Raw genomic sequence first — 26,206 nt, 5'->3', positions numbered from 1 at the left:
TGCCTCTAGGAGGAGGTTACCGTTGAGTGAGACCTGAAGGATGAGACTGAGTCATCCATGTAAAGAGCCAGAGGAAGAACATTCCAGAACTAGGGAACAGTGAATGCAAAGCCCCAGAGCAAGAAAGATCCCATGAGCAAGGGGAAGAGTGTGGGAGATGAGGAGCTGGTGGGTGGTGGGAGGGTCAAGTCCGATGGTGGTAATGAAGAATTTGGCTTCTCTTTGCTCCAGTGGGGGGTGTTAAGCAGAGAGTAAAATAACTGATTTACATTTAAAAGATCACTTCTCGAGGCCAGCTGTGACCTAGTGGTTAAGTTCAGCTCACTCTGCTTCAGTGCCCCAGGTTCAGTTCCTGGGCGCAGACCTATACCACTTGTGGGCAGCCATGCTGTGGCAGCAACCCACATACAAAATAGAGGAAGATTGGCACAGATGTTAGCTCAGGGACAATCTTCCTCACCAAAAAAAAACAAAGTCACTTCTCAGTGGGGAATGAATTATATAGCAGGTGACACTAGAAGCAGGGATTCCTGATGAGAAGCTATTACAGTAATCCTCTAAGAAATTGTGGACTTGGGTGGTGGAAGGAGAGAAGTGCAAGTTTTGTATAGAAAAGAAAAGACAAGATTTGCTGAAGGATTGGGTGTGGTGTTTGAGAAGAAGAAGAGCCAAGGAGGCCTCGAGAGTTTGGGGCCTCTGCAACTGGAGGGATAGAGTTGTCAGTTTCTGAGGTAGGGAAGACGAGGAGAGCAGGTAGGGGGATCAGAAGCTCTGTTTTGGACATGTTCAGTCTCAAGTACTTACTAATCATCTGGGAGAAGCCATCTACTCTTGTCCATCACAGAGGTGGCCGTAAGGTCTGGCAACATAGATAACATTATTTCATTGTATTGAATGCAGCTTTATTTTTTTGGTATGTTCCAGACTTTAGGGCCATCCTGTAGAAGGCCTGTCAGTCTTGAATCTATCCATATGAGTCTGTACAAATCGGGAGGTGGGTTACCCTGTAAATTAAAGGTATATATTCAGTGCTTGTTAAGGGAATGCAGAGGTGAGGTTCCTGTCCCAGGTTTGGAGCTGTTAGGGAAAGGATCCAACCAGTAGAACCAATACCAGAGTGGAAGGCGATGGGTAGGACTGCTCTTCTGCTCCCACATTCCTCTGAAGCCGTTCTGGCCAAGGCCACCAGCACATACATGGTGATATGTTCCCCAGGTGTTTCTCAGGCCTTGTCTTACCTGACCTCTAGGCAGGTAACGTCTGACACAGTAACCACTCCCTCTCTTGAAACTCTTCTCCTGACTTCTGTGACCAAATTTCGCCTGGTTTTCCTTCCCCCTCTTTGTTCTTTCTCAGGCTTCTCTTTCAGTTTCTATGTTGCCATCCTCAGGACTTGCTCCCAGGCCCTCCTCTTACACTTTCAGGGGATGTAATCGTCACAGATGTGCTGGTAACACCCAAATTTCCAGTTCCAACTCAGCATTTTGAGGATCCAGAGCACCACATCCAACCGCCCATGTGGGCCTGCCATTGGGGGTTTTGTAGGTCCCTCTGGCTTGATACTTATCAAACAGAACTCTTCCTCCTCATTACCCCTGAAATCTGCTCTTCTGCAGGAGAAGTGGTCCGGGGAGAAAAAATGAAGCTGGGACTCTCATGTAGCAGTGGGGATGGAGGGAAGGGTCCAGCTGTGGGAAATAATAATACTAGCAGCCACATTTATTGAGGCTTACTGCATGCCTATCACTGTGCTGAGTGCTCCCGTGTCCTCTCACTTAGTCATTTACAGCAGCCTTGAGAGAGGCACAAACACAGCTGAGGGAGCCCTGACAGGATTTGGTGACTGATGAGTAAAAGAATTGACTAGTAGAGGAGGACTCTACTGTTTTTAAATTGGGCTTATAAACATCATTTACTTTGCTGAAAACTCATGTGCTAATGCAGCTTGATGTGTATCACTTAGCTTTTGCTATATAACAAACCATCCAAAACTTAGTGGTTTAAAACAACCACCTTTATTCAGCTTGTCCTTTTGAGTACTGGCAGACTGGGTGGTTCTTCTGCTGGTCTCAGCTGGGCATGCCGTTCTGCTCTGGGTGTTGGCTGACTGTCCGCTGAGGTGACAGAGGACACTGGACCATGTCTCTCTCATCATCCAGCAAGCTAGCCCAGGCTTGTTCACATGATGACTGGCAGAGTTCAAAGAAAGAGTGCAAATATGCGAGGCTTCTTAAGGCCCATGTCAGAATTCACATGTCGCTTTTTCCATGTTGTTTGGCCAAAACAAGTCACTAGACCAGTCAGATCCAATGGATAGAGAAACAGATTCTGCTTCTTGATAGGGGAAGCTGCAAAAAATTGTGGCCATGTCTGCAATCTGCCACAGGTCTTAGCCCTGACCATACTTTCATTCTGAAATTTTTTTTAATTTATTTTTCTTATTGAGGTAACATTGATTTATAACATTATATAAATTTCAGGTGCACATCATTATATTTCAACTTCTATATAGACTGCATCGCATTCACCACCAAAAGTCTAGTTGCCATCTGTCACCGTGCAAATGTGCCCCTTTACCCCTTTCACCCTCCCCCAACCCCCCTTGCCCTCTGGTAGCCACCACTCTGTTCTCTATGTCTATGTGTTTGTTTGTTGTTGTTGTTTTATCTTCCCCATATGAGTGAAATCATACAGTGTTTGGCTTTCTCCATCTGACTTATTTTGCTTAGCATAATACCCTCAAGGTCCATGCACATTGTTGCAAATGGCAAGATTTCATCTTTTTTTATGGCTGAGTAGTATTCCATTGTGTATATATATACCACATCTTCTTTATCCATTTGTCCCTTGGTGGACAATTAGGTTATTTCCAAGTCTTGGCTATTCTGAATAATGCTGCAATGAACATAGGGGTACAGGTATCTTTTTGAATTAGTGTTTTCATCTTCTTTGGAAAAATAGCCAGAAATGGGATAGTTGGATCATATGGTATTTCTATTTTTAATTTGTGTGTGTGTGTGTGTGTGTGTGTGTGTGTGTGTGTGTGTGTGTGTGGAAGACTACCCCTGAACTAACATCCATTGCCAATCCCCCTCTTTTTTATTTTTTTGCTGAGGAAGATTGGCCCTGGGCTAACATCCGTGCCCATCCTCCTCTACTTTAGATGAGACGCCACCATAGCATGGCTTGACAGGTGGTGCGTCAGTCCGTGCCCGGGATCCAAACTTGTGAACTCCGGGCCGCCGAAGTGGAGCACACAAACTTAACTGCTACACCACCAGGCCAGCCCTCTATTTTTAATTTTTTGAGGTATCTCCATACTGTTTTCCATAGTGGCTGCACCAGTTTACATTCCCACCAGCAGTGTACAAAGGTTCTCTTTTCTCCACATCCTCTCCAACACTCGTTATTTCTTGTCTTTTTAGTAATAGCCATTCTGACGAGCGTGAGGTGATATCTCATTGTGGTTTTGGTTTGCATTTCCCTTATAATTAGTGATGTTGAACATCCTTTCATGTGCCTGTTGGCCATCTGTGTATCTTCTTTGGAAAAATGTCTGTTCAGATCCTCTGCCCATTTTTTGATCGGGTTGTTTGTTTTTTTGTTGTTGACTTGTATGAGTTCTCTATATATTTTGGATAATAACCCCTTATTAGATATATGATTTGCAAATATCTTCTCCCAGTTGGTAGGTTGTCTTTTTGTTTTATTGATGGTTTCTTTTGCCATGTAGAAGCTTTTAAGTTTGATATAATACCATTTGTTTATTTTTTCTTTTGTTTCCCTTGCCTGAGGAGAGGTGATATTCAAAAAGATACTGGTAAGACTCATGTCAAAGAGTGTACTGCCTATCTTTTCTTCTAAGAGTTTTATGGTTTCAGGACTTACATTCAAGTCTTTAATCCATTTTGAGTTAATTTTTGGGTATGGTGTAAGATAGTGGTCTACCTTCATTTTTTTTGCATGTGGCTGTCCAGTTTTCCCAATACTATTTATTGAAGAGATTTTCCTTCCTTTATTATATGTTCTTGGCTCCTTTGTCAAAAATTGCTGTCCATAAATGTGTGGGTTTTTCTCTGGGCTCTCAGTTCTGTTCCATTGCTGTGTGTGTCTGTTTTTCTGCCACTATCATGTTGTTTTGATTACTATAACTTTGTAGTATATTTTGAAGTCAGGGAGTATGGTGCCTCCAGCTTTGTTCTTTTTCCTCAGTATTGCTTTGGCTCATTCTGAATTTCATATGCTTTTTTAAACTTTTTTGCCCTGGTTTATAGTTATTCTTATCCCCTACAAATCTACTGTTTCCGTCTAGTTCATTGTTTCTAGTCACAGGTTCTGTGAACTTGGAAACGAGATAATCAGACTTCTTTCTTTCTACAAATATATATTAATTTAGTAATAAAACTTGTGTCGATGCAAATAATCCACAATCAATCTATAACTCAAAATTGGGGTGAGTTTATTAAGAGCCAGGTTTGAGGACTATAGCTCAGGGCCCTCCTTCCCCAAGGAAGGAAGGGCACCAAAGTAGGGTGTACAGAGTGGTTATACACCATCTTGGAACAAAGAGCATACATCACATATGACAGGAATATCTCTTTTACTACCGTCACGAGATGCTTACCTGGCACAGCAGTTTGGTGGTCAGCAGGTCAGTGGTCACACGGTGAGCACAGCAAGTCAGTAATTAATCCTTAGTTTTTAGGAAGAGATGTTTATCCTTAAAGAATTCCAATATGGGGGAAGATACATCCTTATCTTTAAGGGCATCATTCTTGTCTTTGGGACATCATAAATGTTTAAAGCAAATGTGCAATGCATGTTCAACAGGCCACATCAGGCCGTTTTGGAAAAACAAGGTCAGGCCGAGTTAGTTCTAAACCAAATGGCTGGGCCGGCCCCGTGGCTTAGCGGTTGAGCGTGTGCGCTCCGCTACTGGCGGCCCGGGTTCGGATCCCGGGCGCGCACTGACGCACTGCTTCTCGGGCCTCATGGCCGCGTCCCACATACAGCAACTGGAAAGATGTGCAGCTGTGACACACAACTGTCTACTGGGGCTTTGGGGGAAAAATAAATAAATAAAAATTAAAAAAAAAAATAAATAAATAAACCAAATGGCTTCCTCATATACGGCAATATATCCTATTGTTTTTCACTTATTTATCACTTATGAAAATTGTGTGTAAACAGGAGTAATTGAATGAGAGGAGGAAGTGATTCATCTTTTATACTAATATTTTACGTTTTTGTGGCTTCAATTCTATTTTTCCTGTCCTAAAAAACAGAGAAACCATCAAGTTATTTAACTTTATTACTCTAAGACCAAAGAGGAAGCAAAGGAGTGTGATTTGCATCAGCTGTAGACCCCTTTGGCTCTGAGGGAAGGGGAGAATTTCTCTTGTGCACTTTAGTGACATCTATTTAACATCTTATCTCTAAGCAAATCCCTCACTATTTTACCTTTATTGTTATTATTATTGTTATCCTCTTTTTCTTTTCTTTCTCCCAAGTTAGCATTACAAATACTCGTGAATTGTTTGTGGTGAGAGCCTTTTAACTTCTAGAAATGGACCTTTGTCTTTTCCATTTTAAGTCCTCCAGATGTCTAAATGTCCTCTGTCAGAGTATGACAAAGGCAACATTCCACCTGAGTTTGTTGTTTTTAAAGGAACTCCCAACCAAATTTGAAAAATTTAAAACTATGACTTAATACAGCATTGAAACTTTTGCTTTAACTTCTTATGCGAGGATTGTATTTATCTAGACAATTTAAAACAAGACACACACATCTGTATCATCAACGAAGAAGTAGGTCAGGCATTTCCAGGAACCTAACATTTATTGGAACTATTATCACTTTGGTGATAATAGCAGAGTGGGGAGTCTACCAGGGATCAAGCCATGGTCAGAGAAAGTCAGATTTTGTCATGCAACTATTTCAGCTGGGAAGCCCCAGAAGCCACTGGGGTTCACTCTACAAATGCTTGGCCCCACTGGGGCTCACTGCATTAATTAAGAGTATGTCTACGTTTAGATCACATTTACAACATGTGCCGCCCCCCTTCCACTAATAATTTCAGCGTAACTTTTTGAAGAGTAAAATCAGAATGTATATATTTTTTAGAAATAGAATTTTTAAAAGTTCTACTCTTTTAAAGTGATTTTTTTTTAGCACTTTAAAAAATCACCTTTTTTTTTTTAGCACTTTATTCTTGATTAAAGAAGGGAATGCAAATATTTCATTTTTCTTCCTGTGAACAGTATTCTCTAAAACTCTTAAGCCGGGGGTAGAGGAACACGAAGCCTTCTTTCAGTAGGGCTTCGTGTCACCTCTTCAGTGAATCTTTTCTCAGGCAGAGTTATCAACCAGTATTATCTGATGAGGGCTGCTAGTATCTACTGACTATCACTCTGCTGAATGCTGAGAATCTCGTCTTGAACAGGATGGACAAAGCCTTTCCCTTCATAGAGTCTATGCTGGAAATAGCTGATAAACCAGTAATCAAACAATTGATACGAATTTCAAACAATGATAATAACTAGAAGAAACAGAAGAGATTAAAGGAATAGTGAGTGACTTGGAATGGAAGGCCCAGTATTAGAGCATGATCATGACCCTTCTCTCTGATGATGGAGTTGAGACCTGAGTGATCAGAAAGCTTCAGGTCTGGGAGAACAGTCTTTCAGGCCTGGGGAATAGTTAATGTGCAGGTGAGATGAGCTTGGTGTGTTAAAGTAATGGGGAAAGGTCCGGCGGGGAGTCGAGTGAGCAAGGGGGAGAGTGGTGGAGACAGGGCAGAGAGGAAGAAGATATGGATCTGTGGGCCATGGGAGGGAGGTTAGAAGCAGAAACGCATAAAAATCATCTGATTTTCATTTTGCTGCTGTGTGGAGTCTGGGTTCTAGAGTTAACAGGAAGTCGAGAGACCTGTGAGGAGGCTGCAGTAATCTAAGACAGCATTGATTATAACTTAATCTAGAAGACTGGCTGTGAGAGTGGAGAGAAGCAGAGAGATTGTGGTCTGATAACGGAATTACATTTCACCAACGTCAACTGTGTTGTCCAGTATAGCAGCCACTAGCCACATGTGGCTATTTACATTCACATTTAAATTAATTAAAAGTGAAAATTCGATTCCTCCTTTGCATTAGCCACATTTCCGGTGTTCAATAGCCACATGTGGCTAGCGGCTATTATACAGCGCAGAACGTTCCATCGTTGCAGAAAGTTCTGTTGGACAGCGTTGCCTCAGAGCTATGTGCCTATATGACCTGTTCTTTCCAAATTCTTCATTCCTCTCTCTTGAAGGGCAACCAAACCACCGTAAACTTCATTTAATGCCCATTCTGTTAGGAGCTGAGAGTGGAGGAAAATTTTGTCCTGAAGAAATTCATAGGTTTGGAGAATTAACCAAGGCCGAAGAAGATGTAATCCTGTGTTTGGGGAAAGTTAGAGAGAATGTGCAAGGCACAATTACATATTGGAGAGTCATTTGGGTGAGCCAGGAGGCAGAGTTCATATGGGAGCTAAAGGCTCAAAATGGGCCACAGGTGATAATTTGGGGGAGAAAAGAATACCTAGAACAGATCATGCAGTGTCCAGAATTAAGGAAGTGATTAGGAGAAAAATAACATCAACTTTGGTCAGCAACTAGGAGCGACAATTTGTGGTTGTATCCATCAGTCACAGTGTAGTCTGGGAAGTGGAGCCATTGTGAGTATGCATTGGCAGGAGTTAGACCTTGCACAATTGTGGGAGGAGCTGGGAAAGCAGAATGTGGAAGAGGGGTCAGAGATCAAAGGCAGGAACACTACTCAGCCCTCCCCAGCTGGTCAAGTCGGAACCCCAGGGGAATCTCAGAAGCAAGTCCCTCTACCCACGTTGTGCTTTGAGGAGCTCACAGGGAGATCTTTGGGACTGTCACCTGGTGAGGCTACAGCACTGTTGGTCAGCAGGGCAGCATTTAGGAAGACAGCTGGACCTGGAACGGAGGAGACCAAGGGCGAGCTGAACCCACAGGCACCCCTGGTTCTATCAGTCCTGTGTTCAACCAAAATAATCCCCCAAGAACAATGGCCGCTTCTTCCCTTCCACCTTCCCAATCACAAACAAGGTTCTCTTTTGGCCAACTCTAACCCAGAACCCTCTGGTGAAGGGGATTCAGGGAAACGGTTCCCAGCTTTCCAGGTGGACATGCCTGATTCAGCACAAGGGATATGAGGCACAGTCTCTTGGATACTTACGAATGGAATTTTAGGTGTGAGAAGGGACCAAACCTCAGTGTTACACACTTTGCCACTGGTCAGGAGTTGGCTTGGCCTTGGTTGGGACACAGTGTGCAGCCCATGTCGCACAGGCATTGTGTGTGTGCTGCTCACAGAGCCCTCTCACTCACCCACCTTGGCACCATCTTCCCCCTCGACCGCAGGAGTCAAGTGCTGCCGTTCTCTAATACTGCGAAAACAAGGCACCGGCAGATTTTAAACTGATAAAAACCTGGTAAAGCTATCATCGTATATACCTTTTAGGATGGATCGAGATAGCATATCCCGTGGTAAAAACAAGAGTAAAATAGTTCTGAGAACTGTGAAACTGTCATCCTTTTTCTAAATGACTTAATCCAACAGACAGGTGTTTTTTAATCACTGGCCTCCTTTTGCAGACCTGTGAATGCCAAGGTCTTTTTATTTGAGGAGTGTGAGGATTACTACCATTCACAGAGCACTTCTCCATGGCCAGGCACTGTGCTGACCCCTAGACATGCATGCACTGCTCCCTTCTGTCATCCCTGTCCCCAGTTACTGGTGGGAGTTGGGACCTACCCAAGATCAGACAGCCAGTAAGTGGCAGGACTGAGAATTGAACTCAGGTAGGAAATTCAGAGGGAGCCGGAATAAAGGGGACTCCTGGAGGCTGAGAAATACCCAGAGGTAAGCAACTAAGTAGGTGTAGGATGAGCGACAGCAGCTGTGTCGTGGAGCGTGCTGGCAATCAGGGCTCCGCACTCATGGCCATGGTGGGCCTCCTCCAGGTGTGCCCCAGTATATTTGAGCCACTGTGGGTAGCAATTTCTTTCCTTCTTCCTCCCCCGCCTTCTCCCTTTATTCCTTCCTTCTTTCCTCTCCTGTATTTTCTCTTTCTCTCTCTTGCTCTCCACGTTCTCTCTCGTGTCTGTGTGTGTGTGTGATTGCCCTCCTTCCCCCCTTTCTTGGTAATAGAATGTTCCATCTATTCAGCCAACTGTTAAGTCTTATCCTATGAGCAAATCCTAGCACATGCAGAAAGGCTGCGCAGACACGCCCGGTCGTGGGCCCTGTTCTGTAGGGGTTTGTCCTCCACTCTGACTTTTGTAGGGAAGCAACTTCTCCTACTGACAGAAAGTGTCTTTGCAGCTTGTGGGATCACCTGTGCTCCTTGAAGCAAGCATGGAGTCCCCACCCTCACTCTGATGCTGGTGTGAAAACTGTTAAAAACACAGCAGTAACATAGACACGCAACTGGGTGGGCCCCTGTCTTTCCCTCCCCCAACCCCCACATCCTTCTTGAGGGATTGTTTGGGGAGGGCTCCCAGGACCTGTGTGCACCCAGGCTGCAGGCCTGGGCTCATCCTATGCACGCAGACAGCATGGCCAAGACCCTCTCGGAGGGGAGAGCAAAGAAGGAAAGCTCCTCTTCCTGAGGAGGCAGCTTGGCAATTCTCCCCTGTGTACAGAGGAGTCAGGGAGGGGCTCGTACATGGAGACAAGCGGTCCTCCGGGACCCAAGACGAAATTCAGAAACTTGGGGAAACTGCCCTAGTGTTCTCCAGTACTGACGTGTGTGGCTGCTGACGCCAGGCAGAGGGACTAAACGTGTATTTTCCTGAAGGAGGAATGGGTATTTAGAGCAACTTTTTGTTATTTCTCCACCCAGCCCCTGCCCAGCTTGGCCAGTCATCTCAGCGGGATGCTGGAAGCAAGACCGACGTGGGCCTGCTTCTCAGGCGTTGTCTGTGGCCGGAGAGCGCCCTGATGGGGGCGTTTCCTGCCTCCGCCTCTGCTGGCCCCTGTGCATCAAGGCTCTCGCACTCCTCAGGGTTGTCACTGCAGCTGTGGTTGATGGTTTTCTCATTCTCTCTCTCTCCAGGGTCAGGTGTGGATTAATGGCTTTAACCTCGGTCGCTATTGGCCAGCACAGGGCCCCCAGATGACCTTGTTTGTGCCACAGCACATCCTGATGACATCGGCCCCGAACACCGTCACAGTACTGGAACTGGAGCATGCGCCCTGTGGTGACAATGGCCTAGAACTGTGCACCGTGCAGTTCATGGACAGGCCGGTTATCGGTGCATCTCAGACCTACAGTCGACTCCCTCCACACGTCTCTGTGAATCAAGACTCATGACTGGACTATGTCAGATAACTAAAGGCTGTAACCCTTTGGGGTTTTAGCCTTGCACAGACCTCGCATATCCCCCTTGTAATGCCAACATTCACTGAAGAGTTCAATTGGAAAATAAATTTAGCACATGTGTTTTCACCTGAGTTTCCCTGCAGCCTCGCAGTGCCCGACCTGCCACCGTCAGGAGCCACCGTCGATGTGTGGTGGGTGGTAGCACAGTAATGCACTGACGTGTCTGCAGAGTTGGAGTGGAAGCTTTCAAGGTGTTTCTGATTTTTACATTGGAAGAATCATGCTGTCTCTTTATTAAATAAAATTTGTATTCAAATGATGTTACTGTTTTTAATGTGGAACAGGTATTAAATTATAGGTTCTGATTTAAATCATAACTAGACTTGAGTGGGCTGAATAAGCCACTTCACTAACTTGAAGTTCAAAGGAATGGAAAATAGCCGTGGTTTGATCTAGTGGACTACTGCTTTTCTGATTCTTATTTGACTTCCTTTTGAATTTCTATGATATTTGCTATATAGCCCATAAGTAGGACTCAAAATGATTATGCAGACAACCTGAATGATCAACAGTTGGAGAGTGTACATAGTGAGGTACATCTGTACAGTAGGATACTATGTAGCCACTAAAATGGTGGTGTAGATCTATTTATTTATATGAAAACACTTTCATGGTATGTTGTATTGAAAAAGCAGAGTACCTTAAGTTTGATCCCATTTTGTGTGTTTAGACATAAAAACTGCACATAGCTACACACTCAACACAGACCTGTACACATGTCGGTAGACACACATACACATGAGCGCACGTGCTGTGTTTGTACACGGATATACAGGGACATGGCATTGCATAGTATGCATGTCCTGGCTGGGGAAGTAGCTCTTATTTGTTGAAGACTTGTCCTATACCATGCCCAGTTCTAAGGATATTATATATTTAATTCACTCATCCCTCACAAGAACCCTGAGGAATGTACTATCGTGTTCTCCAATTTTCCAGATCACACAGCTGTAAATGGTAGAGACAGGGTTTGAACCCAGGTAGTCTGGCTTCAGCGTCCAGGCACACATCGCATACATAGTATATCAATACATGCTTACGTTTGCATAGAAAAGGATTGGAACAAAATAAACAAAAATGTTAATACGATCATATCTGGGTGGTAAGTGTTTGAGAATTACTTTTGCTTTTTTGCTTACTCGTATTTTAAGTGCTTTACAGAGAAGATGTAAATTTTTTTAAAGGAGAAAGAGGATTTTTGATGCTAATCTACAACATATTTTCATGGTAGTGTATTTTTCCCTGTCTCATAGACATCAATAATGAATATCTGGGATTTGACAGGGAGTTTTTAAACTCTGGTTGAGCCAGCTGCAAGAGGCATATATGAATTGAGACAAACTGAGACTAGAACTTTATTTAAGACTGTTTTCCATAACATCTTTTTCTAGATGTTCTGCATCATTTGATGTTTGGGCATACCACAGGGTGAAGGAGGTTCTCTGTGGACCCACAGCCTCATTTCATTATTCTTTCTTCTACTACTAAGTTTCTAAAAACATAAAGTGACACTTAAGAACTGTGCCTAGTGATAAGCTTTGGAAAGCAGTGTGAGATAATTCCTTTTAAAGCATTATGTGTGTTGGGGAACAGCATCCCCCGTGTCTCGGAGACCAGCATGGAGCCTGCAGAAGGGTCAGGCAGTGAAGTGGGATCACCTCGCTGGAGTGTACACTTCCCTTCCATTCTCTCATAAGATCTTCAGAACCACACTCTAAGGTAGGCAGCGGTAAGCCCCTTTTAGAGATGACAACATTTAAAGCTTTAGTGAGAGGCAAAGTTGGATTCTGACCTGGTCTCTCTCCATCTAAAGCCAGAGTGTTTTGTCTCGTTAGTTTGAGGGAATCATTTGGGGAATCCTTTGGGGTTCTCCTCCTTCTACAGCACTATGACATTCCTTTTCCAGGATGTCATGTTCTGGAAGACAGGCTCTTAATACATAAATAGTACCACCCTGGACTCCACTCACAACCCATCCAACTCTATACGCCCCTCTGTGAGGGGCGTACATTTTACCTTCTACTGTGTCATTCTTAAAATACAATGTGCCTTCAGTCACTCCTGAATTCTTAACTCTGTGTATGGATGCTAACTCTGAAAATAATAAGGGCAATACCTTTATTGCCTGCTATGTAAACCTTTTATATTAAATTTATCTTTAAGCTGATTTTTAATATTCCAGGACTTTCTGAACAGGCCTGTGCTAACCCAACCATAACACTGACGGTCTTGGAATATTACTGTATTCTCAGAGATCCTTCTGATGAACATCCTGGCCTTTGCTTTGTACCCTTGATTTAGGTGTACCCCAGATTTATAGGACATGAAGAACATGTTTTAAACAGCTTTGTTATAGTGTAATTTACATACCATAAAATTCACCCATATTAAGGTACAGTTTGACGAATTTTACTAAATTTATACAGTTGTGCAGCCATCACCACAATCCAGTTTTAGAACATTTCCTTCACCCCAGAAATTTCTTTCATGCCTATTTGCAAGAAGTCTTTATTCCTACTCCACACAAGGCAACCACAAATCTGTTTTCTGTCTCTATAGTTTTACTTTTTATAGGAATTTCATGTAACTGGGATCACAATATTTACTCTTCTGCATCTGACTTCTCTCATTTAGCATAATGTGGTTGAGGATCTTCCATGTTGTCGCGTGTTCAGGAATTTGCTCCTTTTTATTGCTGAGGAGTATTCCATTGTGTGGACATACTACATTTTGTCTATCCATTTGTCAGTTGATGAGCATTTGAATTGTTTCCAGTTTGGGGCTGTTATGAGTAATGCTGATCTGAACATCCATGTACGATTACCTAGGAGTGGAATTGTTAGTCATATGGTAAATGTATGTTTAACTTTTTAAGAAACTGCCAAACAATTTCAGAACATCTTTCTTGAGGCTAGCGAGGGATGAAGAAGAGGCAGAGTTACACTCAGCAGAGCCCTCTCCATTCCGGAGTTAGCGCCCCTTCTGCCCTCTCTCTCTTTCCCTGCCCTGCCTCTTTTAGTGTGTCTCTCTTTATGTCTCTGTCAGTCTGTCAGTCTTTGTTTCTCAGCAAATTGAGTTTATTCAGAATGAAATTGTTGGGTGCTCATCTGAGTTTGGGTTTTTTCATTGTTTCCCCAACAAGCAATGTGTCTTCTGTCAGATGACACAAATAGGAAATGATCTTGTGTGGTCTTTGTTTCTTGCCTTATGAGAAAAAAAAAGTCATTTTCTGAAATCACTTTTTTAGTCAGTGTGAGGGATTTTGTCTGGTCTGTGGTAGAACAGACAGCTAGTGTGGACCAGTAGCCCATGGGCTGTGAGGAAAGTCCAGTCAATGTCCAGAAAATTGGAGTGAGGTGGTTCTGGGTTTAAGCCCGGCCCCTGCTCTTGGTCTGACTGAGTGTTACTTTCCAGGTTGTGCCTTGCCCTCCAGCCTTCTGGCCCTGAGGTTTGTTAAGTGGGCTCTCAGCAGCCATCTGGTTGTCTGTAAATGCCCAGTGAAGATTCTGAACTGATTCCCCGCCAGACAGTTGCTCCACTTGCACACCATGGGGCTTTCCCACATGTGAGGAAACCTCCCACAAGCTTCGGGCCTCTGAACTCCCAAGCCAGCAGCATTGTCACCGCGGGTGAAAAAGGGCAGGCTCGGGCCGGCCTGTGGCTTAGCAGTTAAGTGCGCGCGCTCCGCTGCTGGCGGCCCGGGTTCGGATCCGGGCGCGCAGGGACGCACTGCTTCTCCGGCCATGCTGAGGCCGCGTCCCACATACAGCAACTGGAAGGATGTGCAGCTATGACATACAACTATCTACTGGGGCTTTGGGGGAAAAATAAATAAATTAATTAATTAAAAAAAAAGAAAAGAAAAAGGGCAGGCTCTAGGACAGAAACACAGTTCATGCTCCTGCTCCCTCACTTACCCTCAGCATTATCTCCGGCCGGCCCTGTGGCTTAGCGGTTAAGTGCCCCCGCTCTGCTAGTGGCAGCCCAGGTTCGGATCCCGGGCACGCACCGACACACCACATCTCCAGCCATGCTGACGCAGCATCCCACATACACCAACTAGAAGGATGTGCAACTATGACATACAACTATCTACTGGGGCTTTGGGGAAAAAAAAGGAGGAGGATTGGCAATAGATGATAGCTCAGAGCCGGTCTTCCTCAGCAAAAAAAGAGGAGGATTAGCATGGATGTTAGCTCAGGGCTGATCTTCCTCACAAAAACAAACAAACAAACAAACAAACAAAGCATGATCTCAAGCATGATTGACTTATAAGCCTCAATTTCCTCATCTCCTGAGTGTAGTCCCCACCTCATGGGGTTTTAAACTCAAATGCAGTAATCATAAAAGCACCATGTAGTAAGTGCTTACTGAATGCTAGTTTGGTTCTTTCCTGTGACATTCTTCCACAGAAGCTGGTAAGCGATCATCTGGAAACATGAGGGACAAGGGAGGAAGAAATGCCACCCAGAATACGCCATCCTTTCCCTGCATCCCTTTGTGTTCAGTTCTACAACTTGGTTCTCCTGAGCAGCCACCATGCTTGGCTGAAGGATGCAAAGGTGAAGGAGACAGTCTAGTATAAAACATGGAAGCAGACCTGGCCGGGGAGTTCCACGGAAAGGGTGAAGGTGCATCTCTGTCAAGACCCTCCAGAATTAACCTGACATTGTGGGGGATTCTCAAAAGTTAAGTATGGCCCTACCACCATAGGAGAGCAGCAGCCATGGCTCTGTGCTACCCCATGACTGTGGGTCTTAACAAGGGCCACGTGGTGATCAAGAACATGAGCAAGCCAAGGCACAGCCATCAGGCAGGCCCCTCACCAAGCACACCAAGTCCGTGCGGGACTTGATCCCAGAGGTGTGTGACTTTGCCCCGTATGAACGATGTTCCATGGAGCTGCTCAAGGTCTCCATGGACAAGCAGGTCCTCAAGTTCAGGAAGAAAAGTGTGAGGCCACAGATCCACAGAGGAAGCAAGAGCCTTTAGAGGAAGCAAGAGGAGCTAAGCAACATCCCTGCCACCATGAGGAAAGCTGCCAAGGCTTCCAAGAAGGGCTGAGCTCCCTCCCATTGTGTGCACATTAAAACCTTTACAGAAAAAAAAATTTAAGCAACTTTCCAGGACCCACATAGTGAATTCCTAGCCCAAAGAGCATTTCTCATCATTGTATACTCTTTTGGTTGTTGTCTGTTGTTGTATATCAAACTACTTCAATAAGTTTTCTTAAGCGGCAAAAACAACTGTTTTGTAATGCACATGATTCTACGGATCAGGAATTTAGACAGACACAACAGGACAGCCTGTCTTTGTTCCGTGACACCTGGGGCCTTTGCTAGGTACTGGAAAACATCTGAGCTTCCTTCTCTCACATGTCTGGCTTTGGGCTGGGATGACTTGAAGTCTGAGCTCAGCTGGGACTGTCAACCAAGGCATCTACACATGGCCTTTCCACGTGGTTCTGGCTTCTTCCATGTGGTAGCCGGATTCTGAGGGCATGTTCCAGAAGTGAGCTCTGGAGAGTAAGCATTCCAACAGAATAAGACGGAAGCTCCACGGCGCTTTAAGACCTAGACTCAGAAGTCACATATTGTCACTTCCACTATACTCTACTGGTCAAAGCAGTCACAGTACACCCAGATTCAAGGGGAGGGAATATAGACCCCAGCCCTTGATGGGAGGAAAGACAAAGAATTTATGGCCATTTTTGAAAACCTTCACGGTACACACAGTGCTGTGTTGTAGAACAGTAGGTTTAGTATATTTCTGTCCGTTCCACTTAAGAACCCAGTTAGTGTGAATTGGGTCCTAATCATCCTTGCTCAAAGGCCCCACTGACAAAGCCCTGTGCTTGGTCCACAACAGGTACATTTAGCTTGTGTTTAATGAATTGGATTCCTTTGTCTCTTTTGCAGATTAGCTGGCCCCTGGTGGTCCAGCCAGGTATTAACTAAAGGGGAATTGCGACTCTGAACGCAGACTAGAAATCTACTATGTGAACCACCAACCAGCCAGAGTATATGGCCATGTGAGGTAGTGGGCACTGCACTTAACGTTCTGTCTGGTTTCCTTCTTTATTATCTTTGGTAAAGTCTTTGGATTTATATTGCTGAGCAAGAGGTGCAGTCTGTCCAATTTACTTCAACTTTGCTTTAATTTGCACAAATTTTTGCTTTTAATCTTTACTAATTTTTACCCTGGATGGGATCTTTTTCCCAGAGCGCTTTGGCTGTTGTGGCTCACCTGTCCTCTTTTCCACGGCCTTTGAAGTCATGAAGTGTCCCAAGAAGTGCCAGTGAGGAAACCCCCGGGTTTCAGGTCTTATCGTTTTTAGAGTGATGTGTGTTCTTCACCTTTTAATTACTAGAGTGGGTTTTTTTCATTTACTCGATAAATTTTTATTCAATACTTACTCTGAACCCCACACTACTGAGCAGGACACATTTCTGACCCTTCAGGGAGCACACAGATGTGTAGACGATGTGATATTGTGTAGGGAAGACAATGCCAGGGACAAGACCAGAGTACTGTGAGTATGCTGGATCTAATCTTGGAGATTGGTCAAAGTAAGCTTCCTGGAGTTGAGCCAGAGGGAGAATAAGGAGAAAAAGTAGAAATGAAGAGAGCAGAAGACACTTCAGGGAGGGAAGCAGCATCTGCAAAGATCCAGGGTCTAGAAAGACAATAGAGAATTCCAGAAACTGATGACAAGTAGCTTAATCTGACTGGAGTTTGGAGTGAAGAGAGAGGAGGCTGAAGAGAGATGCAGGGATCAGAGCTCTCTCCAATGAGATTATAGTGTCCTGAACAATTTATTATTTTCACACATCTTTTATCTTCTGACTTTTCTTGGTTTATGTCTTAAACTTTGATAGTAGTTAATAATAATATTTATAAAGTACTTTTAATGTTTTATTTTGTATATAGTATCTCTTTTGTAGAAATGGTGCAGGCGATGTGCAGCTGAATTTGCAGTTTAGGAAAATTGAGAGGATGGAAAGATTGTGATTTACTCAAAATTTGGGAGGGCCAAGATGAGACTCAAGTCTCTTGCCTCCAAATCCCACACTCTTTTCCCATAGGCAGATTGCCTTGATTGATTGGGCTGCAAGGAGAGAATTTTGTATCCATTTGAGAAAACTCAAAACACAGAGGAATAATATTTCAGCCACACTGCCTGGCTTGCCGTTAGGCCAGGTGTGAGAGCTGTGGCCCCGGGTTTTGGTGAATGATTCTTGTGTGTGTATATGGTGAGCAGAATGGCATGTATTATGTGGAACTCCTGTGGACACAGGTCAGGAAGCAAGGAATCCTCCACACTGGAATATAGCTTGCTCCCAAGACCGGGCCTTCCTCCCCGACAAAACCCACTGTTGTAGAACCCAGCCTCTCTTCTGCTTTGACTTGTTCTTTGACATTCAGCTAATTCCCCAGGATCTTAGCTGAGAAGTTGTGTGAGCAGTGGATTTCTTTGAAAGAAGTGGGCAGAGAGACATTACATGGAATTGTAGTTGAGCAGTCAAATGGCAACTCATAGATTTTCTCTGGAGGGAGCTCTTCCTTGAGGTGACAGGGGCTGAGGAGATGGGGAGTGGGTGGAGGAACACTGCAGATTGACATCAACTCAAGTTCTTGGGATGATAAGAACTTCACATTTCCTTGTGGGTGACTGGGCCCATGTGTCCACTCTCTGCCATGGTTGGTAGACACCAACATACATATGCAAAGAACAAATATGGTAATGTACTCGAGAAACCACATTGAAAAGTTAATTTGCAGTGGATCAGAGGTCTTTGGGCTGCTCCCAGAGCCCCCCAGTGACCTTGAAGAGTTTTTCCTAGTTTGGTACTCTAAAATTGAGATTCCCTAGAATCTAAATGCCAAGTCTCTCCATTAGATGGGATTTTTGCAGTACTAAATATCTACAAGAAAGAGAGCTAGATGGAAGACAGTTGGGTAGAGGACTAGTTTTGTCTATCTTTCTGTTAAAAAATTCTGTGATTGCCTGATAAGCTGATAATAGGCAGGTATTTATTGGATACATCTTCCAGGCCCTGTCCTGAGGTCATTACAGATTCATATGAGTCTCATTACAAGCTCTACTGAAGCCAACCTGATTAAAGATGGAATTCTGATTATTCAGGAGGATAGAGCTGGAAGATAGGAAGAAAGGAAACTGAGATAATCATCTGATTTTTTTCCAGTGTTCCATCTGAACACCAAAATTTTGCCTTTTAATAGCTGGGGAGCTAATACCAGCCATCTCAGGTATTCAAATAGAGCGATGCTTTTGAGAATAACCAACTCTTCTTCACTCTGGTATAAAAAAGCAGTGCCCACGTTACCTAGGTGGTAACATATGTAGAATGTGAATACCATACAGCAGGAGTGAACCAAACTTTCAGCGCCTCCTCACTGAGCAGGACCCTTCAACATCATCTTGATCTCAACTGCTCCTCTTTCTCTTGGTAATAAAATTCTGCCATTTTCTGCTCCCATGTTTTTATACATGGGAATTTCCCCTTCTTCATTTCAGAGATCTTATCACTTAAGTCCTTGGTCTTTGCACTGGAAAATTCTCCAAGATCCATTCTTCATGGAAATGGTATTAATCTACAAAAGTGCTTATAGCTTGTATCTCTTTGTTAAATCCAGGACAACCTTCAATCATTCATTCATTTCAACTACTAGGGAGTACCTAATACATACCAGGCATTGAGGATAAAATGATAAACACTTTACAACCGCCTCTCTCAATCTCTTTTTTTAAAATTATAGAGCTACTACTACCAATAACAATAATAAAAACATGGCCCATGGCTTCAAGAGGTTTATAGTTAGTAGGACAGGTAAGTATACAGTTTCAATGGAGTCTCATGGGCACCCAGGCCAGGATAGTACAAGTGGTAGAGCAACACAGGATGGGTTTACAGTCCAGGCCCAGGCAGTCTGTCTTATAGCAGAACCTAAGACAAGGATTTGGGTGCATGTGGTTTATAGAGGAGCTACGCTAAGGAAAAAGGGAATGAGGGAAGAAGATGGGGCACGGGAATAAAGATAAACAAGGAGACCATGTTCAACTTAAAACAACTGTTTATTTATTTATTTATTTATTTATTTATTTATTTTTAAAGATTTTATTTATTTATTTTTTCCCCCCAAAGCCACAGTAGATAGTTGTATGTCATAGCTGCACATCCCTCTAGTTGCTGTATGTGGGACGCGGCCTCAGCATGGCCGGAGAAGCGGTGCGTCGGTGCGCGCCCGGGACCCGAGCCTGGGCCGCCAGCAGCAGAGCACGCACACTTAACCACTGTTTATTTAATTTACAATTCTGCTGGGCAGTTCTTCTGGTCTGGACCAGGCTCTGCTGATGTTGGCTTGGCTCATTCATGTGTATGAGGTCAGTCAGTAGGTCAGCTTGGGCTTTCCAGAGAAACTCACACATATTAACTGCACCACAAAGTTGGTCTCACCTTGAGTCAAGGGGGCCAGTCTCTTATACTGCCCCCACGTCAGCCAGCCGTTGGCTGCAGGCTGCCACTGAAGGGGAGGAGGAACTAGTTGTGCTATGGTGCAATGGTGGGGAGGTGCCAAAAACAAGAGAAGAGGGCATCTGTGAGCTGTTAGCAGCCAATGCTCACAGAAGCTGAAGACTTGGTACACCAGTCCCTAAAGGAGATTTGGGCAGGCATTATCAGCATCTGCTACAGATATCTAAACTGAGACCTGAAGGATGAGTAAAAGTTAGCCACATGAAGGGTGGGGGAAAAGCATTCTAGGTAAAGTTAACAGTATATGCAGATGGCCAGAGATAAGACAGAGCAAGGCCATGCATGGAAATGTATGTGATGGGGCTGGACATTGTTGAGGACATATGGGACTAGAGTGATATCAGGGAGCTAGATGTGAAGTGTCTTGTATGATTGCATAACAAGGATAATCTTTTTGGTGTATTAGCCCAATATTTCTGTATCAGTCAGTAAAGACTGAGTTATGTTATGTACAAACAGCACTCAAACCTTAATAGTATAAAATAACAAGATTTATTTCTCATTCTTGCTACATGTCTTTGTCAACCAGTTGGGGGTTTCAGTTCCCTGTTGTTTTCACACTAGGGCACCGAATGACAGAGCAGTCACCACCTGGAGCATTCCTCCCACAGTTGCCATAGCAGACAAAACGGAATATGGAAAACCACACACTGACTTCCACCTGGAAGTGATACCAAAAAAAAAAAAGACTAATTTTAAAAGCATCGTTGGAAATAGAGAGTCACCACAACAATGATGAAATTACTATTCATCAAGAAGATATATCAGTTCAAAACATGTATGCATAAAATAAAATATATAAAGAAAAAAAATGATAGAACTACAGGGAGAAGCTAACAATCGTCTATCATAGAGCATTGAAAAGCTGATAGGACAGTAAGAAAGGAAGATAAATAAGTCATTCAGAGACTTTTTTGCATTTGATGATCCAAAGTAAACTGACAATAAAACTAAAAACTGTTTTGGATGGGTTCATGAGGCCAGTGGCACAGAAGTCAATGCCTAGCACTCATCAAAGTTGGGAAGTCTAATAGGAGACCAACCCACATTAATCTGGGTGGCTACAATACTCAGGGTAGGAGTGGAACCAATGGTAACCACCCTCCCTTCTCTGAATTCCCAGAGAATTGTAAGGACAAGTGCCTTGATGCTGAGCAAGGCAGGAATAACTGATAACCCATCCCTGATAGGTTGTAAGTACAGGCCAGCCATAGTGAGGATTTGTAGTCTTAACGTGCATCACTGAGATAGTCCAATAAACTTCAGGCAATGAATTAAAGTGTTTTACAGAACCCATAATACCCCTTCACGTCTGACAGAAGCAAACTCAAAATCATCTTTGGAAATCCTCCCAAATAATTATCAAGGTCAAAGAATAGTCACAGTCAAATATAACCAAATACACAAGAAAACAAAGCAATATAAACAAGAACCAGCAGAAACAGACACAAACAGACTTTTGATATTGAAATTATGAGACATATTTTAAAATAAGTATTCTACAATATTTAAAGACAAATAAACAACTTTGAAAATATCTGCAGGGGATGTGAGACTCTATGATGCGACACCACAGATTTGTAAAAGAATTAAATAGAACTTTTGGAACTGCAAAATAAAATAACCAAATTTTAAGACTCAAAGTATGGGTTTGGGAGCTGGTTAGACACAATAGAAGAGAGAATTAGTGGGTTAGAATATAGATCAGAAGAAATACAGAATATAGCATAGAAAACAAACAAAAAGAAAAACATGAAAGAGAAGATTTAGAAACATGTGGGATAGAATGAGAGGATCTAACGTATGTTAAATCTGAATTCTGGAAGGAGAAGATAGAATTCAGCAGAGGTAGTATTTGAAGAAATAATGGATTTTCTAGAATCAATGTAAGATGCCAGTCTATATATTGAAGTGGCTCCAAAAATCCCAAATGTTTAAATTAAAATTTCACACCTAGACATATCATAGTAAAATTGAAGAACACTGGAAACAAATAGAAGCATCTTAAAAGTAGTCAGAGAATAAAGATTACCTTTAAGGGGGTGGCAGTAGACTGAAGGTGGACTTCTCACAAGCAAAAATAAAAGACCAAAGACAATAGACTGATATCTTCAACATACTTCAATGAACTGCCAACCTAGAATTCTCTACCCCATGAAATTCTCTCTCAAGAGTGTTGGTAAAATTAGGACATTTTTTGACAAGCATAAACGGAGACTCTCCCTGAAGGATATACTAAAGCACGTACCTCAGAGAGAAAGAAAATGACTCTAGAAGGAGAGCCTATGATGTAAAAAAGATCAAAGAGCAAAAAAAGTGGTAAATCCATGCATAAATGTAAACAAGTGTTAAATTCATGACATAGTAATAATAACGGCTAGTGGACCTCACAATATTGGATCATAATACACAAAAACAAGAACTGTAAGACAGGAAAAATATACATAGATTGAAGTCTTCTAGTTTTTTGTCATTGTTATTGTTTGGTTGGAGGGTTTTTTTTGGTAATATCTGTAATAAAGGCAAAGGTAAATGATTTCTTTTGAACTTTGAAAGTTTAAATATACTCTCAAAAAAAAAGGCAAGAAATGAGAGAAAAAAACTATAATAGGTAGTACAAATAGAATCCATGAAATAAGATTTATACACAAATATGTCAGTATCACATTAATATAAATGGGCTAAATACAATTAAAAGACCAAGATTGCCAGAATGAGTCTTTTATAACCTAACTATATGTTGTCTGCAAGAAACCAAATAGAAAACATAAGGATACCAAAGGGTTGAAAGTTGAAAAATGGAAAATGCAAATCAAAAAAAACCCCAATAAACTGGTGTAACTATTAGTATCAGAGAAAATGTCTCTTTTAAGATAAAAAGAGATACAGAAGCTCTCTTCATAATGATAATTTTTAATTCACCAGAAAGATAAAAATATTTCATATTTGTATATACCTAATAACATGGTCTCAAAATATATGAAGGAAAAATGTATAGAATTACAACAAGAAATAAGTAACAGACTGAAAGTCACACAGCCAGTCAGCAGCACAGAGAAAATCAGGGCTCAGGCCCAACATCCCCTCCCCTCCCCTCCCTCTCATGACCATCTCAGATTCATCACATATAAAGTTATTTCAGCTCGCCAAGGAAGGCCTCCATCGGGCAGAGCTGCCTCTCTCTGCTAAGTTGTCCCAAAGAGTATTTTGCTTTGGGTTTATTAATCCATTCAAAGAAAGAGAAGAAAGAAGGCTTGGACCTTATGCCAGACTGTTAACAGAATTCCTAATGTGTCTGAGTCCCATGAATTTCTCTGTTGTGGGAGTCTGCAATACAGGAGCTTATTTCCCACCTCAACTCTTGAAACAGCAAATTTTTCTTTCTTTTTTTTTTTTTTGATTGCTGTTATTATGGAAAATGATGGGGGAGAATTGTTCTTTTCAACTCCCACTTAAAGAAAACAACATGTCTTGTAAAATCCCTCCATCGTATCTTGTAAAACCCCTCCATCTGCACTTAAATGTGCTAAGAATCTCACAATCCGTCTCTTTGGGACAAATGCCCTCCTTCAAAAAGGGCCTGCTGTTTTTCGAGCTAACTATGGACATTAAGGCAGTTATCTCACCTAAAGTTTTTGAGATAATGGGCAATTTCCTGTTTTGGTGACATTTGTTCTTAATACTTTACCTTTACTCTCCCATCAGCTTAACTGCTGTATCGTAATTGGTCATCATGGCGCTTCTGCAGTGTAGTCCTGTGCTCACAAAGCAAGAGTTAATAACAATAATCAAAAAAGAAGAGAAACTTCCATCTTTTAAAAGGCAAAGAACACTTAAATAAATATCCAAGACACTGTGTAAGAAATTCAGACCTGTGGATTAGGACCTTGTTGACAAAACATTCTGTGAGCCTTGGGGGCAGAAGAAGAAATAAATAGGACACAGATAGTAAACTCTTACATGTCCTCTAAGAGCTAGTTCCCCTCAAGTTTATTAGTACAGGGGCTGTTGATTCTTTCTCACGTTACATCCCTCTCTATGGCACTTAGCTCGTAATATTGTAGTTATTTGTTTACCACTGATTGAGAGAGCCTTTGTGACAAGTACCATATGACTTCCATTCTTGTACCCTTGGTACCCAGTGCAGCACATCTAGCCCATAGTAGGTCCTCAATCAATGCTTCCTGGATGAAAGAATCCTTCCATGACTACACTCACAGGTTGAGAGTGGGTCCATGTGTTTCCAGCACGTCTAACACAGCTGTCAACTGAAGTGTCCCTCTCCTTAAAAATCTGGACCTTCCCAAGATTTCTGTGAACCTCCCTGAGGGCTTACTTTCTCATGGTTTCCTCTGGCTAGACATTCTGTCTCTGCTTCCACTGAATTAGTTCAGTTCATGAACCATCTCACCGTCCCACACATTCTTTTGCAGTGTCTTGACTCAAATGTGGAACTGAGTCCCCTGAGTTTCACAAAAACCTTACCCACATTGGGCCTTTTTATCTTTAGAATTTTACAGAAGCTTTGAAGAGATTGGGGACAAGGGGCGGTCTACATTGCAACAGTATAAGCTCATTGGTATTAAACATTAAATATTCTAGTTTTTACAAGACATTTTACTATCAGCCATACTACTTGGCCATCCTTTTATCTTCACTTCTCTCCTCTTCTTTGTCCACTCCCACCTCTGAGTTTCTATAATTTTAAAATTAAACATGTCCCAACTGTATTCTTGAAATGACACATGCTTGTCTTTCTCTTCCAGGTCCAACTCCTTAGGGAGGGACCTGAGATGCATGAGGCTTCCATGGGCTAAGTGGGAGGGAGAGAGGAGTTAAAAGGAAAGCAAAAATTCAGATGCTAGTGAGCATCCCTGGGACAAGTCCTGGCATTGCCACCCCATGGCCAAGCCCTTGGGGTTGAGAAGCACAATAGACTCCCCACCAAGGATTTGAGATCTGAGCAATTAGGACTTTTGTGCCACCTTTCCCAAGGTCAAGCTTGAGGGGGAAGCAAGATCCCTGAGTTCCCCAACATGGTGCAAATGTGGAGACAACACAGCATGGTTGTCTGCATGCGGACCAAGGCAGTCTTCAAAGGTTCCCATGAGCCAGACATGGAGTGGAGAGCAGCAGGGTTTCCCATGCCAGCTGGAGCAGCATGAAGTAGCAAAAGCTCAAGACAGCCCCACTAAGACTTCTGAGGCCCCAGAGTAGAGCGGGAGAAAATGGAGCATTTCCTGTGTCCCAAGAGGAGTGCCAAAGGATCTGAGAAGTAGCTTTGTGGCAGTCCTAAATGTGAGAGCAGAGCAACTCAGCAGGTCACTTCAAGGATTGATGGTTAAGGTCCAGACAGGATGAGGTGAACCCCAGCAGGTGCTGACATCAACAGATCGCAAAGACCGGAGTCCCTTTCCCAAAATTGTAACCCCAAATGCTACTGAGGGAAAGGAGAGTGGGTGAAACGCTGAACTGACTGAGATTAGCTCCTGCCTTCTGAGAGAACTGCTTCCAGAGAGCAACCCCCAATACATCACTTGCACTAGAATCCCTGTCTCAGGTTCTGCTTCTGGGGAACACAACCAAAGCTCCTTCCAGTTAGCAGCTGAGAGTCACAGTCTAGAACCAGGGCTTTTGTTGGTGGTTTGGATCTCAAGTCCTGTAGTGATCTGGGGGTATCACAGATCTGATCACTGAGCCGTGGGCTTGGGGCTTGGTTCAAATCTTAGTGGTGAGTTTGTGTTTATCCTCCGGTGTAACGAAGCTTACAGCTGCCAACCAGCAGTTCTTTCATCTTTCAGAGGTGGGGTAGCCCTGCCCTGCTGTAGCCTCTGACTTCAAGCCCCACCTATTGTATGCAGCAGGGTTACTCCACAGGATCTGAAGTCTTGGCAGTTACTGCCAGCTTGAGGTCCCAGGAGTCAGCAGACTTGAGGGCTCAGCTTTGCTCACCACTTTACTTTCATTTCCCACTTCTGGTTCTCAGAGATGCTTAATCCTGGCATTTTTCTGAAAGCTTATTATTTTTTATTTATGTATAATTTGCATGCCATAAAACATGCAGGTTTTTAAAGTGTATAGTACAATAAATTTTGACAAATATATCTAGCCAGTTCACCCACACCCAATAAGATCAAGGAAATTTCCATCACCCAGATTATTCCTCTGTACTCCTTTGTAGTTGTCACTCTACCGC

The 26,206-nt window shown here is 43.1% G+C and overlaps 1 protein-coding gene and 1 pseudogene across 2 annotated transcripts in view; both read left to right on the top strand.

The window, feature by feature from the left end:
* GLB1 (galactosidase beta 1) overlaps positions 1–10,712 on the top strand; it is a 94,608-nt gene extending 83,896 nt beyond the window's left edge. For both annotated transcript variants that reach the window (XM_058554586.1, XM_058554578.1), the window contains exon 16: positions 10,127–10,712. In XM_058554586.1, the coding sequence (XP_058410569.1) occupies positions 10,127–10,384 (258 nt within the window). In that variant the 3' untranslated portion in view covers positions 10,385–10,712. The remainder of the gene's footprint in view (positions 1–10,126) is intronic.
* A 4,467-nt stretch (positions 10,713–15,179) lies between these two features.
* LOC131420965 (large ribosomal subunit protein eL36-like) lies at positions 15,180–15,517 on the top strand (annotated as a pseudogene).
* Positions 15,518–26,206: the final 10,689 nt, after the last annotated feature.

The sequence above is a fragment of the Diceros bicornis genome, chromosome 2 (assembly GCF_020826845.1).
Source record: "Diceros bicornis minor isolate mBicDic1 chromosome 2, mDicBic1.mat.cur, whole genome shotgun sequence".
Classification (NCBI taxonomy): domain Eukaryota; kingdom Metazoa; phylum Chordata; class Mammalia; order Perissodactyla; family Rhinocerotidae; genus Diceros; species Diceros bicornis.
Note: the sequence above shows the minus strand (reverse complement) of the source record. Positions and strands in the feature narration are given on the sequence as shown.